At 53.6% G+C, this 13945-nt stretch overlaps 1 protein-coding gene across 1 annotated transcript in view; it reads left to right on the top strand.

Moving 5' to 3' along the window:
- The window catches only part of ttc31 (tetratricopeptide repeat domain 31), a 62650-nt gene extending 49041 nt beyond the window's left edge, over nucleotides 1-13609 (top strand). Inside the window, exons 9-14 of the mRNA XM_033042401.1 lie at nucleotides 1035-1122; nucleotides 5527-5671; nucleotides 8248-8322; nucleotides 11390-11492; nucleotides 12669-12774; nucleotides 13207-13609. Coding sequence (XP_032898292.1) covers nucleotides 1035-1122; nucleotides 5527-5671; nucleotides 8248-8322; nucleotides 11390-11492; nucleotides 12669-12764 — 507 coding nt within the window. The 3' untranslated portion in view covers nucleotides 12765-12774; nucleotides 13207-13609. The remainder of the gene's footprint in view (nucleotides 1-1034; nucleotides 1123-5526; nucleotides 5672-8247; nucleotides 8323-11389; nucleotides 11493-12668; nucleotides 12775-13206) is intronic.
- The last annotated feature ends 336 nt before the right edge of the window (nucleotides 13610-13945 follow it).

Raw genomic sequence — 13945 nt, 5'->3', positions numbered from 1 at the left:
GAGAACAAAGGGGCCCAGCTGTGGGGGAGGGGGGGGGGGGCACTGAGAGAACAAAGGGGCCATTGGGGACTAAATGGAACATTTTGTCTATGCCTTGTACGTGGCGACTCTTTCATATGTTGTACATGCAAAACTTAAACATTGCGACATGTCAATAGACAATAGGTGCAGGAGTAGGCCATTCGGCCCTTCGAGCCAGCATCACCATTCAATACACAATAGACAATAGGTGCGGGAGTAGGACATTCGGGCCTTCGAGCCAGCACCGCCATTCAATGCGATCATGGCTGATCATCCCCAATCAGTACCCCGTTCCTGCCTTCTCCCCATATCCCCTGACTCCGCTATCTTTAAGAGCCCTATCTAGCTCTCTCTTGAAAGCATCCAGAGAAAATCAAGCATCAGCAACTATTAGGGTGTCAGGGGTTATGGGGGGAAGGCAGGAGAATGGGGTTCGGAAGGAGAGATAGATCAGCCATAATGGAATGGATGAGTAGACTTGATGGGCCGAATGGCCTAATTCTGCTCCTATCATTTGTGAACTTTCCCACACCGACCAAAATGCCCCATCCACACTAGTCCCAGCAAGCGGCGTTGGGCCGATATCCCTCTGAACTTGTCCTATCCATGTACCTGTCCAAATGTATCTACACCCCCTCTGCACTGTGGACGGCTGGATTGTAATCATGTGTAGTCTTTCCCCTCACTGGATATCACGCAACAACAGCTTTTCACTGAACCTCGGAACACGTGACAATAAAACCTAACTCAAGCCCAGGGAGTATCCTGGAGAATTGTTCAGCAGGTGGAAAAAAATGCTGGAGAAACTCAGCGGGTGAGGCAGCATCTACGGAGCGAAGGAATAGGGCAACGTCTCGGGTCCAACCCCTTCTCCATAGATGCTGCCTCACCCGCTGAGTTTCTCCAGCATTTTTGTCTTATCTTGGATTTTCCAGCATCTGCAGTTCCTTCTTCAGCGAATTGTTCTGCACCTTTTCCAACTTCATGCCATCCCGTTATATTTGTGTTTCCAGGAGCGAGGTTTCACACAGCAGCAGTGTGAGGAAACGCTGAAGTTGTGCGGAAGCCAGGAGCGCGCGCTGGAGGCGTTATCTTCATCAGGTGAGAGAATCACCCGTGTGTTGTTGCCTTCACCGCCCTGGGAAGTTGCAGTAAGGAAGAACCTCACTGTTCCAGTATACAAAACCACTAGTCATATAGTGATGCAGTGTGGAAACATGCCCCTCATCCCACCTGCCCACACCCACCAACATGCCCCATCTACACTAGTCCCACCTGCCCACACCGACCAACATGCCCCATCTACACTAGTCCCACCTTGCCCACACCGACCAACATGCCCCATCTACACTAGTCCCACCTGCCCACACCCACCAACATGCCCCATCTACACTAGTCCCACCTGCCCACACCGACCAACATGCCCCATCTACACTAGTCCCACCTTGCCCACACCGACCAACATGCCCCATCTACACTAGTCCCACCTTGCCCACACCGACCAACATGCCCCATCTACACTAGTCCCACCTTGCCCACACCCACCAACATGCCCCATCTACACTAGTCCCACCTGCCCACACCGACCAACATGCCCCATCTACACTAGTCCCACCTGCCCACACCGACCAACATGCCCCATCTACACTAGTCCCACCTTGCCCACACTGCCCAACATGCCCCATCTACACTAGTCCCACCTGCCCACACCGACCAACATGCCCCATCTACACTAGTCCCACCTGCCCACACCGACCAACATGCCCCATCTACACTAGTCCCACCTGCCCACACCCACCAACATGCCCCATCTACACTAGTCCCACCTTGCCCACACCCACCAACATGCCCCATCTACACTAGTCCCACCTTGCCCACACCCACCAACATGCCCCTTCTACACTAGTCCCACCTGCCCACACCGACCAACATGCCCCATCCACACTAGTCCCACCTTGCCCACACCGACCAACATGCCCCATCCACACTAGTCCCACCTTGCCCACACCCACCAACATGCCCCATCTACACTAGTCCCACCTGCCCACACCGACCAACATGCCCCATCTACACTAGTCCCACCTTGCCCACACCGACCAACATGCCCCATCTACACTAGTCCCACCTGCCCACACCGACCAACATGCCCCATCTACACTAGTCCCACCTTGCCCACACTGCCCAACATGCCCCATCTACACTAGTCCCACCTTGCCCACACCGACCAACATGCCCCATCTACACTAGTCCCACCTTGCCCACACCGACCAACATGCCCCATCTACACTAGTCCCACCTGCCCACACCGACCAACATGCCCCATCTACACTAGTCCCACCTGCCCACACCCACCAACATGCCCCATCTACACTAGTCCCACCTGCCCACACCGACCAACATGCCCCATCTACACTAGTCCCACCTTGCCCACACCGACCAACATGCCCCATCTACACTAGTCCCACCTGCCCACACCGACCAACATGCCCCATCCACACTAGTCCCACCTGCCCACACCGACCAACATGCCCCATCTACACTAGTCCCACCTGCCCACACCGACCAACATGCCCCATCCACACTAGTCCCACCTGCCCACACCGACCAACATGCCCCATCTACACTAGTCCCACCTTGCCCACACCGACCAACATGCCCCATCCACACTAGTCCCACCTTGCCCACACCCACCAACATGCCCCATCTACACTAGTCCCACCTGCCCACACCGACCAACATGCCCCATCTACATTAGTCCCACCTTGCCCACACCGACCAACATGCCCCATCTACACTAGTCCCACCTTGCCCACACTGCCCAACATGCCCCATCTACACTAGTCCCACCTGCCCACACCGACCAACATGCCCCATCTACACTAGTCCCACCTGCCCACACCGACCAACATGCCCCATCTACACTAGTCCCACCTGCCCACACTGCCCAACATGCCCCATCTACACTAGTCCCACCTGCCCACACCGACCAACATGCCCCATCTACACTAGTCCCACCTGCCCACACCCGACCAACATGCCCCATCTACACTAGTCCCACCTACCCACACCGACCAACATGCCCCATCTACACTAGTCCCACCTGCCCACACCGACCAACATGCCCCATCTACACTAGTCCCACCTGCCCACACCCACCAACATGCCCCATCTACACTAGTCCCACCTTGCCCACACCGACCAACATGCCCCATCTACACTAGTCCCACCTGTCCACACCGACCAACATGCCCCATCTACACTAGTCCCACCTTGCCCACACCCACCAACATGCCCCATTGACACTAGTCCCACCAGCCCACACCCACCAACATGCCCCATCTACACTAGTCCCACCTGTCCACACCGACCAACATGCCCCATCTACACTAGTCCCACCTTGCCCACACCCACCAACATGCCCCATTGACACTAGTCCCACCTGTCCACACCGACCAACATGCCCCATCTACACTAGTCCCACCTGTCCACACCCACCAACATGCCCCATTGACACTAGTCCCACCAGCCCACACCCACCAACATGCCCCATCTACACTAGTCCCACCTGCCCACACCGACCAACATGCCCCATCTACACTAGTCCCACCTGCCCACACCCACCAACATGCCCCATCTACACTAGTCCCACCTGCCCACACCGACCAACATGCCCCATCTACACTAGTCCCACCTGCCCACATTTCACCCATATCTAAACCTGTCCTATCCATGCACATGTCCAACTTTCTTAAACGTTGGGATAGTCCCAGCCTCAACTACCACCTCTGGCAGCTCGTTCCATACACCCACCACCCTCTATGGAATATAAAGTTACTCCTCATGCATTTATGTGGACAAGTGCTGATTCGGGATAGTCAGCATGGTTTTGTACATAGGAGGTCGTGTTTCACAAATCTCGTGAGTTTTTTGAAGACGTGACCAAAAAGGTTGATGAGGGCAGAGCAGTAGATGTATATGTGGGCCAGCAAACCATACTCTTGCCCAGAATAGGTGAGTCAAGGACCAGAAGACATCGGTTTCTGGTCCTCGAAGGGCCTGTGTCCACGCTGTATGACTCTGGTTCCTATTAAAACCTCCCCCCCCCCCCCCCCACCTTGAACCTGTGTCCTCTGGTCCTCGATTCCCCTACACTGGGCAAGAGACTCTGTGCGTCTACCCGATCTATTCCTCTCATGAACTTATACGCCTCTATAAGATCAGCCCTCATCCTCCTACGCTCCACGGAATAGAGACCTAGCCTACTTAACCTCTCCCTATAGCTCACACCCTCTAGTCCTGGCAACATCCTCGAAAATCTTTTCTGAACCCTTTCAAGCTTGACAATATCTTTCCTGTAAAATGGTGCCCAGAACTGAACACAATATTCTAAATGCGGTCTCACCGACATCTTATACAACTGCAACATGACATCCCAACTTCTATACTCAATACTCTGACTGATGAAGGCCAAAGTGTCAAAAGCCTTTTTTAACCACCTTATCTTCCTGTGACTCGACCTTCAAGGAACCATGCACCTGTACTCCTAGATCCCTCTGCTCCACAACACTACCCAGAGGCCGACCATTCACTGTGTAGCTCCTGCCCATGTTAGACTTCCCAAAATGCAACACCTCACACTTCTCTGCATTAAATTCCATCAACCATTCCTCTGCCCACCTGGCCAATCGATCCAGATCCTGCTGCGATCGTTCACAACCATCTTCACTATCTGCAAAACCACTAACTTTTGTATCATCAGCAAACTTGCTAATCTTACCCTGTATGTTCTCATCCAAATCATTGATGTAGATGACAAACAGTAATGGGCCCAGCACCAAACTGTGAGGCACACCACTAAATCTTCTCTATACCCTTTCTAGCTTGCCAACATCTTTCCTATAATACTGTGCCCAGAACTGAGCCCAATACTCTAAATGCAGCCTCGCCAACATCTTGTATAGGCGGCACGGTGGTGCAGAGGTAGGCAATGGGTGCAGGTGCAGGAGTAGGCCATTCGGCCCTTCGAGCCAGCACCGCAATTCAATGTGATCATGGCTGATCATCCACAATCAGTACCCCGTTCCTGCCTTCTCCCCATATCCTCTGACTCCGCTATCTTTAAGAGCTCTATCAAGCTCTCTCTTGAAAGTCTCTAGAGTTACTGCCTCAGAGCGCCAAAGACCTGGGTTTGATCCTGACTTTGTGTGCTGTCTGTATGGAGTTTGCACGTTCTCCCCGTGACCTGCGTGGATTTTCTCTGAGATCTTCGGTTTCCTCCCACACTCCAAAGGTGTACGGGTTTGTAGGTTAATTGGCTTGGTAAGAATGTAAAAGTTGCCCCTAGTGGGTGTAGGATAGTGTTAGTGTGCGGGGATCGCTGGTCGGTGCGGACTGGGTGGGCCGGAGGGCCTGTTTCTGCACTGTATCTCTAAACTAAACTGCGCTGCGACAGGCCCTCCCAACTGCTGACTGACTTAAACCCGGCCCCTTCTCTCCCTGGTGCAGCACAGAAAGCTGGAAGCAACCATGTCGGCTCCAGCGCCTGCCTGTCTGACGGAGACGACAAGGACTTTGTTCGGGTGAAAAAACACTCAACGCAGAACAAACACAAAGACAAAGCCCCCGTGCCGCTGCCGGCACAACAACCCTGGTGAGAACTCCGGCCGACACTGGCCGCGGTGGGTCACGGTGCATGGAGGGCAGCCCAGAGTGAGGGGGGGGGGGGCGGAGGGGAGCTGGGGGTGGGAGGGAATGGGGGAGGGAGGGGAGGAAGAAGGGCAGCCCAGAGCGGGGGGGTGTGGAGAGGGGGGTGGGAGGGGAGGAGGGAGGGAAGCTTCGGGCAGAACTTTAGGGCATCACGATGGCGCAGCGGTAGAGTTGCTGCCTCACAGCCCCGGGTTCGATCCTGACTACGGGCGCTGCCTGTACGGAGTTTCTACATTCTCCCCGTGACCTGTGTGAGTTTTCCCCGGGTGCTCCTGTTTCCTCTCGCACTCCAAAGACATGCGACGTTGATTGGCTTTGGTAAAATGTATAAATTGTCCCTGGTGCTTGCAGGATAGTGCTAGTGTGCGGGGATCGCTGGTCAGCACGGACGCGGTGGGCCGAAGGGCCTATTTCCACGCTGTATCTCTAAGCTAAACTAAAACTCTTCCCTTGCAGTCCCTTTATTATTGTCACCTGTACCGAGGTGGAGCTAAAAGCTTTTATTTATGTCCCATCCCAGGCAATAAAAAGGTTGTACATGATCACAATCAAACTGTCTAGTGTACAAATGCAGGATAAAGCGTACGCATTTAAGTTCATAGGTGATAGGAGCAGAATTAGGCCATTCAGCCCATCAAGTCTACTCCGCCATTCAATCATGGCTGATCTATCTCTCCCTCTCAAAGTCAAAGTCAGTCAATTCTATTTGTCACATGCTCCCGAAGGGGCAGTGAAATGAATTTGCCAGCAGCGATACACTTAAAAAACACACAATACACAATACGTTTAACACAAACATCCACCACAGCATTCTTTACCACAAACATCCATTCTTTACCTCAACCCCATTCTCCTGCCTTCTCCCCATAACCCCTGACACCCATACTAATCAAGAATCTATTAATCACCACCTTAAAAATATCCTCCACCACCATCTGTGGCAATGAATTCCACAGATTCACCGCCCTCTGACTGAAGAAATTCCTCCTCATCTCAAAATATGTGCAAAATATGACCTTGAACCCAAATGAAAGTAGTTCAAATGTCTCCAATGAGGTGGATGGGAGGTCAGGACAAGACCATAGTTGATGATAGGACGGTTGAGTTGCCTGATAACAGCCGGGAAGAAACTATCCTATGGAGGGTTATGGTCTGAGCGCAGGTATATGGGACTAGGGGAGAATACGTGTTCGGCACGGACTAGAAGGGTCGAGATGGCCTGTTTCCGTGCTGTAATTGTAATATAGTTATACCTGAATCTGGAGGTAGACAAAAATGCTGGAGAAACTCAGCGGGTGAGGCAGCATCTATGGAGAGAAGGAATAGGTGACGTTTCGGGTTGAGACTCTTCTTCAGACTCAATCTGGAGGTGTGCGTTTTCACACTTCTGCACCTCTTGTCCGATGGGAGAGGGGAGAAGAGGGAGTGGCCGGGGTGAGACTGGCCTGAATTATAGGGAGAGGTTGGACAGACTAGGACTTTATTCCTTGGAGTGCAGGAGGTTGATGGGTGATCTTTAGAAGTGGATAAGATCATAAAGGTGATAGATGGAGTGAATGCAGACTTTCACCCAGAGGAGGGAAATCACGAACCGAAGGACATGTACTCCAAGCTGGAGTTTAGAAGGATGAGGGGGGAACCTCATTGAAATGTACAGAATAGTGAATGGCTTGGGTAGAGTGGGTGTGGAGAGGATGTTTCCACTGGTGGGAGAGTCTAGGACCAGAGGACACAGCCTCAGAATTAAAGGACGTACCTTTAGAAAGGAGGTGAGGAGGAATATCTTTCGTCAGAGGGTGGTGAATCTGGAATTCATTGCCACCGAAGGCTGTAGAATGCGCCAGAGGAAGGAATGGGTGACATCTACCACTAAATGTCACCCATTCCTTCTCTCTAGAGATGCTGCCTGTCCCGCTGAGTTACTCCAGCTTTTTGTGACTATCCTATACACACTGGGGACAAGTTTACATTATACATTTATACCAAGCCAATTAACCTTCATACTTGTACGCCTTTGGAGTGTGGGAGGAAACCAGAGATCGTGGAGAAAGAACACGCAGGGAGAAGGTACAAACACCGTACAGACAGCACCCGTGGTCAGGATGGAACCCGGGTCTCTGGCGCTGTGAGGCAGCAACTCTACCGCTGCGCCACCGTGCCGACCCTTAGTAAGGGTGTCGAAGGTTGTGGGGAGAAGGCTGGAGAATGGAGTTGTGAGGGAAAGATAGAACAGCCATGGTCAAATAGTGGAGAAGACTCGATGGGCCGAATGGTCTAATTCTGCTCCTATGACTTATGGCACTGCGCTGGGTGTTATAGTCATAGAGTCATACAGTGTGGAAACAGGCCCTTCGGCCCAACTCACCCACACTGGCCCAACATGTCCCACCTGCCTGCGTTTGGCCCGTATCCCTCCAAACCTGTCCTATCCATGTACCTGTCTAACTGCTTCTTAAACGTTGCGTGACTGTGCATCAGATTGCTTCTGCATCTGACACTGGGATATTTGTGTCTTGCCAGCAAACTCTTCCCCATCTGGATTGGGAATGTAACCACTCGAATCAGCGAAGACTCACTGCGTGTAATGTTTGAAAGGTGAGTGGCGTCCCGCGTGGGGAGCAGAGGGGGGTCGGTACGGGGTGGCAGGGGGTCCTGGGTCTGCTCCATGCCTGCCCTGTAAACCCAGCGGGTGAGAGATTGGAGGGTTCAGCCCCGTCCCATTTATTGTCACGTGTACCCAGGTACAGTGAAGAGATTTTGTTGCGTGCTAACCAGTCAACAGAATTATTAAGATTATTAAGGGTTTGGACACGCTAGAGGCAGGAAACATGTTCCCGATGTTGGGGGAGTCCAGAACCAGGGGCCATAATTTAAGAATAAGGGGTAAGCCATTTAGAACGGAGGTGAGGAAACACTTTTTCACACAGAGAGTGGTGAGTCTGTGGAATTCTCTACCTCAGAGGGCGGTGGAGGCGGGTTCTCTGGATACTTTCAAGAGAGAGCTAGATAGGGCTCTTAAAGATAGCGGAGTCAGGGGATATGGGGAGATGGCAGGAACGGGGTACTTATTGGGGATGATCAGCCATGATCACATTGAATGGTGGTGCTAGCTCGAAGGGCCGAATGGCCGACTCCTGCACCTATTGTCGATTGAAAGACAATAAAACAATCTTTAAGAGCTCTATCTAGCTCTCTCTTGAAAGTATCCAGAGAACCGGCCTCCACCGCCCTCTGAGGCAGAGGATAGACTCGGCTTGTACTCGCTAGAATTTAGAAGATTGAGGGGGGATCTTATAGAAACTTACAAAATTCTTAAGGGGTTGGACAGGCTAGATGCAGGAAGATTGTTCCCGATGTTGGGGAAGTCCAGAACTAGGGGTCACAGATTAAGGATAAGAGGGAAGTCTTTCAGGACCGAGATGAGAAAATCATTTTTTACACAGAGAGTGGTGAATCTGTGGAATTCTCTGCCACATAAGGTAGTTGAGGCCAGTTCATTGGCTATATTAAAGAGGGAGTTAGATGTGGCCCTTGTGGCTAAAGGGATCAGGGGGTATGGAGAGAAGGCAGGGATGGGATACTGAGTTGGATGATCGGTCATGATCATATCGAATGGCGGTGCAGGCTCGAAGGACCGAATGGCCTACTCCTGCACCTATTTTCTATGTTTCTATACATGATTATAATCAAGTATGATAACAGGCCCTTCAGGGCAACTTGCCCAACATGTCCCAGCTACACTAGTCCCACCTGCCTGCGCTTGGTCCATATCCCTCCAAACCTGTCCTATCCATGTACCTGTCTAATTGTTTCTTAAACAATGGGAATGTCCCAGCCTCAACTACGTCCTCTGACAGCTTGTTCCATACACCCACAACCCTCTATGTGAAAATGTTGCCCCTCAGATTCCTATTCAATCTTTTCCCCTTCATCTTAAACCTATGTGTACAGATACATGATAAAGGAATAATGTTTAGTGCAAGGTAAAGCCAGCAAAGTCCAATCAAGGATATTCTGATGATCACCAACGTGGTAGATGGGAGGTCAGGACTGCTCTCTGGTTGTGGTAGGATGGTTCAGTTGCCTGTTAACAGCCGGGAAGAAACTGTCCCTGAATCTGGAGGTGTGCGTTTTCACACTTCTGTACCTCTTGCTTGATGGAAGAGGGAGTGGCCGGGGTGAGACTGGGCCTTGATGATGCTGCTGGCCTTGCCGAGGCAGCGTGAGGTGTAGATGGAGTTGATGGAAGGGAGGCAGGATGAGGGGTTATCTTATAGAAACATATAACATTATAAAAGGACTGGACAAGCTAGATGCAGGAAAAATGTTCCCAATGTTGGGCGAGTCCAGAACCAGGGGCCACAGTCTTAGAATAAAGGGGAGGTCATTTAAGACTGAGGTGAGAAAAAAACGTTTTCATCCAGAGAGTTGTGAATTTGTGAAATTCCCTGCCACAGAGGGCAGTGGAGGCCAAATCACTGGATGGATTTAAGAGAGAGTTAGATAGAGCTCTAGGGGCTAGTGGAGTCAAGGGATATGGGGAGAAGGCTATTGATTGGGGATGATCAGCCATGATCACAATGAATGGCGGTGCTGGCTCGAAGGGCCGAATGGCCTCCTGCACCTATTGTCTATGTTTCTATAGACCTCCTCCATTGCCAGAACGCGGCCACACGCAAACTGGAGTAACAGCACCTCGTAATCCGCTTGGATAGCTTGCAACCCAGCGGTATGAGCCGTGAATCTTCTCATTTCAAGTAATACCCCCCCACGAGCCCCCCCCCTCCCTTGCCCCTTTCCCCCCCTCAATGTACGCACATTTCCCCAGTCACCCTGCTCCCCTCCCTAACTCCACATTCCTATCCCCTCACCCCCCCCATATCCCTTTGTTTCCCCCTCTTTCCCCTCCCCTTCCACCCCGGCCCCTCCCTCCGGCTAAACCCCCCCCCCCCGCCCCACTCCTATAGACTGAAGAAGATTTTGGACACGAACCCTTTGGCCAACCAAGTCCATGCCAACCAACATGCCCCATCTACACAAGTCCCACCTGCCGGCGTTTGGCCCATATCCCTCAAAACCTTTCCTATCCATGTGCCTGTCCAAATGTATTTTTAACAGCTGCTTTTGCTCAAGACAATGTCCCATCTGTAATATGGGAGTGCCGGGATCATTGGGAATATGGGAGTCCTGGGACCATTGCTTTGTGTGGCACGGTGGCGCAGCGGTAGAGTTGCTGCCTCACAGTACCAGAGACGCAGGTTCCATCCCGACCACAGGTGCTGTCTGTACGGAGTTTGTACGTTCTCCCCGTGACCTGCGTGGGTTTTCTCTGGGTGCTCCGGTTTCCTCCCACACCAAAGACGTGCAGGTTTGTAGGTTAATTGGCTTTAGTAAAAAATTGTCCCTTGTGGGTGTCGGGTAGTGTTAGTGTGCGGGGATCGCTGGTCGGTGCGGACTCGGTGGGCCGAAGGGCCTGTTTCCGCGCTGTGTCTCTAAACTAAACTAAACTAAAACTAGCCAAGAGCTGCCTCTGTGTGTTGGGGGGGGGGGGGGAGTGGAGGGGGGCAGCTGGAGCCCCCACCCCTAGGCGGGTTGGTGTTCCCCCTCGCCCGTGTTGAGCTGACGGTGCCTCTCTACCCCCCCCCCCCCCCCCCCCCCACAGTGTGGGAGCCATCCACAGCGTGAAAATGCTTCAAGATCGCTTCTGTGCCTTCATCAACTTCACCACCAAGGAGGGAGCTGAGCGAGCTATCGCAGAGCTACAGGTACCCACTGCCCCATTTCCCCCCGCTCTCCCCCCAACTCCCACACACTGGGGGAGGGGAGGGGGGGATGGGAGGGGCAGGGGGGGGGGATGGGGATGGGAGGGGGCAGGGGGGGAGACAGAGGGAGGGATTGGCGGCAGAGAGCAAGGAGGAGGGGGGTGGGGGGGGGCAAAGCTGAGGCGGCCTGAAACATTGAACATTACAACTTCATAAAACTTTGGCTTTACGAGGATGTTGCCAGGATAAGAGGGTGTGAGCGAGAGGGAGAGGTTGAGCAGGCTGGGTCTCTATTTCATGGAGCTCAGGAGGATGAGGGGTGATCTTATAAAGGTGTACAAAATCATGAGTGTCCAGTTTTGGTCTCCTAATTTGAGGAAGGACATCCTTGTGATTGAGGCAGTGCAGCGTAGGTTCACCAGATTGATCCCTGGGATGGCGGGACTGTCATATGAGGCAAGATTGAAAAGACTAGGCTTGTATTCACTGGAGTTTAGAAGGATGAGGGGGAATCTTATAGAAACATATAAAATTATAAAAGGACTGGACAAGCTAGATGCAGGAAAAATGTTCCCAATGTTGGGCGAGTCCAGAACCAGGGGCCACAGTCTTAGAATAAAGGGGAGGTCATTTAAGGCTGAGGAGAGAAAAAACTTTTTCACCCAGAGAGTTGTGAATTTATGGAATTCCCTGCCACAGAGGGCAGTGGAGGCCAAGTCACTGGATGGATTTAAGAGAGAGTTAGATAGAGCTCTAGGGGCTAGTGGAGTCGAGGGATATGGGGAGAAGGCAGGCACGGGTTATTGCTAGGGGACGATCAGCCATGATCATAATGAATGGCGGTGCTGGCTCGAAGGGCCGACTGGCCTCCTCCTGCACCTATTGTCTATGTTTCTATCGGGTAGATGCACAGTCTCAACGACCAGGGGACATTGGTTTAAGGTGAAGGGGAAAAGATTTAATAGGAATCAGTGGTAACTTTTTCACACAGAGGGTGGTGGGTGTATGGAACGAGCTGCCAGAGGAGGTAGTTGAGGCTGGGACTATCCCAGTGTTTAAGAAACAGTTAGACAGGTACATGAATAGGACAAGTTTGGAGGGATATGGACCAAGCGCAGGCAGGGAGGTGGGTGGGTGGTGGTGATACTAACCCCCCTCTCTCTCTCTCCCCCGCTGCAGGGTATGGAGCTGGAGGGAACCAAGCTGGTGATCAGATACCCAGACAACAGCTACAGAACCCTGGGGGGGGCTACCCGGGGGGGAAGTGCCCACTAGGCACGGCTCTGTGAGTACCCCCCTCTCTCCCCGCCCGCTGGTCTCCCCGGTGTGAGTGTCTGTCCTTCCCCGTTCGTCCCCGTCCTCCCATCCCACCCTCCCCACCCCCTCCCCCCGATTATCCCCTCTCTGCTCACTAACCCTGGCCCACCAGACCCTCCTGTCCCAACCCCCCACTGCCCGCTAGGCGTGGCTCTGTGTCTATCGCCCCCCCACACCACTCCTGTCCACCTCACTGCCCCCCCCTCGCCCGAACTCTGTGTAAACGCCCCCTCATCCCCACTCTGTCCGCCCTCTGACCCCTCCCCCGCTCCTGACCCCTTCCTCCCACTGACCGCTCCCCCTCTCATGGCCCCTCCCCCGCTCCCCCCCCCCCCCCGCTCCTGCCGTATCCCCTTCCCCTCTCTCTCCCCCATCGCTAATCACTCCTCTCCCCCAACAGGCACCACTGACTGCCCCCTTCCACCGTTCCCCCTCCCCCCCCCCTCTCTCAGTGGGAGGGGGGCGGGTGGGAGCCGGGGGGGGGGAGATCGGCATCGCACCATGGGAATGTTCCGTAACGCCGAGCGACGGTGAGGGGCTTCGAGTTGGATCAAGGATCGACAAGGAGGGGGAGGGGAGCTCTCTGCGTCTCCACTTCCTGCCCCCCTCATGGACCGAGGGGCCGTGGGGAGAGGAGCCTAGACCAGAGACCACCCCCACCCCCCCCCCATTGGAGCTTCCCACCACTTCCCATCCCGGTCGGCAGGGAGAGGTGGGGCCGAAGGGCCTGTTTCTGTGCTGTTCACTCGATGACTGTAGTAACTTCACATTCCGGTGGGGAGGGGGGGCGGGGGGGGCGTGGACCATAGGGTGGGGAGACCCCAGTATTCACCAACTCCCCCCCCCCCCCCCCTCAAGGAGGTCCCTGCTGGCCTTAACGTTCATGCCGTCTGAATTTGGAGAGCTCAACACTGACCAACCCCCCGTCCCCACATCCCCATTCCCCTCTCTCCACACTCCCCTCTCCACATCCCCCACCCCCCTCTCTCCACGCTCCTGCTCTCCCCAACCCCTCTCCCCATACCCCCACCCGTCTCTCCACACCCTCTCTCCACATCCTCATTCCCCTCTCTCCTCCCCCTCCCTGTCTCTTTCCCATCCCATTTCCACCCTCTCCCCACCCTGCCCCCCCACCACAG

Source organism: Amblyraja radiata, chromosome 1 (assembly GCF_010909765.2).
Source record: "Amblyraja radiata isolate CabotCenter1 chromosome 1, sAmbRad1.1.pri, whole genome shotgun sequence".
Taxonomy (NCBI): Eukaryota; Metazoa; Chordata; class Chondrichthyes; order Rajiformes; family Rajidae; genus Amblyraja; species Amblyraja radiata.
This window is presented reverse-complemented; position numbering and strand designations above follow the sequence as displayed.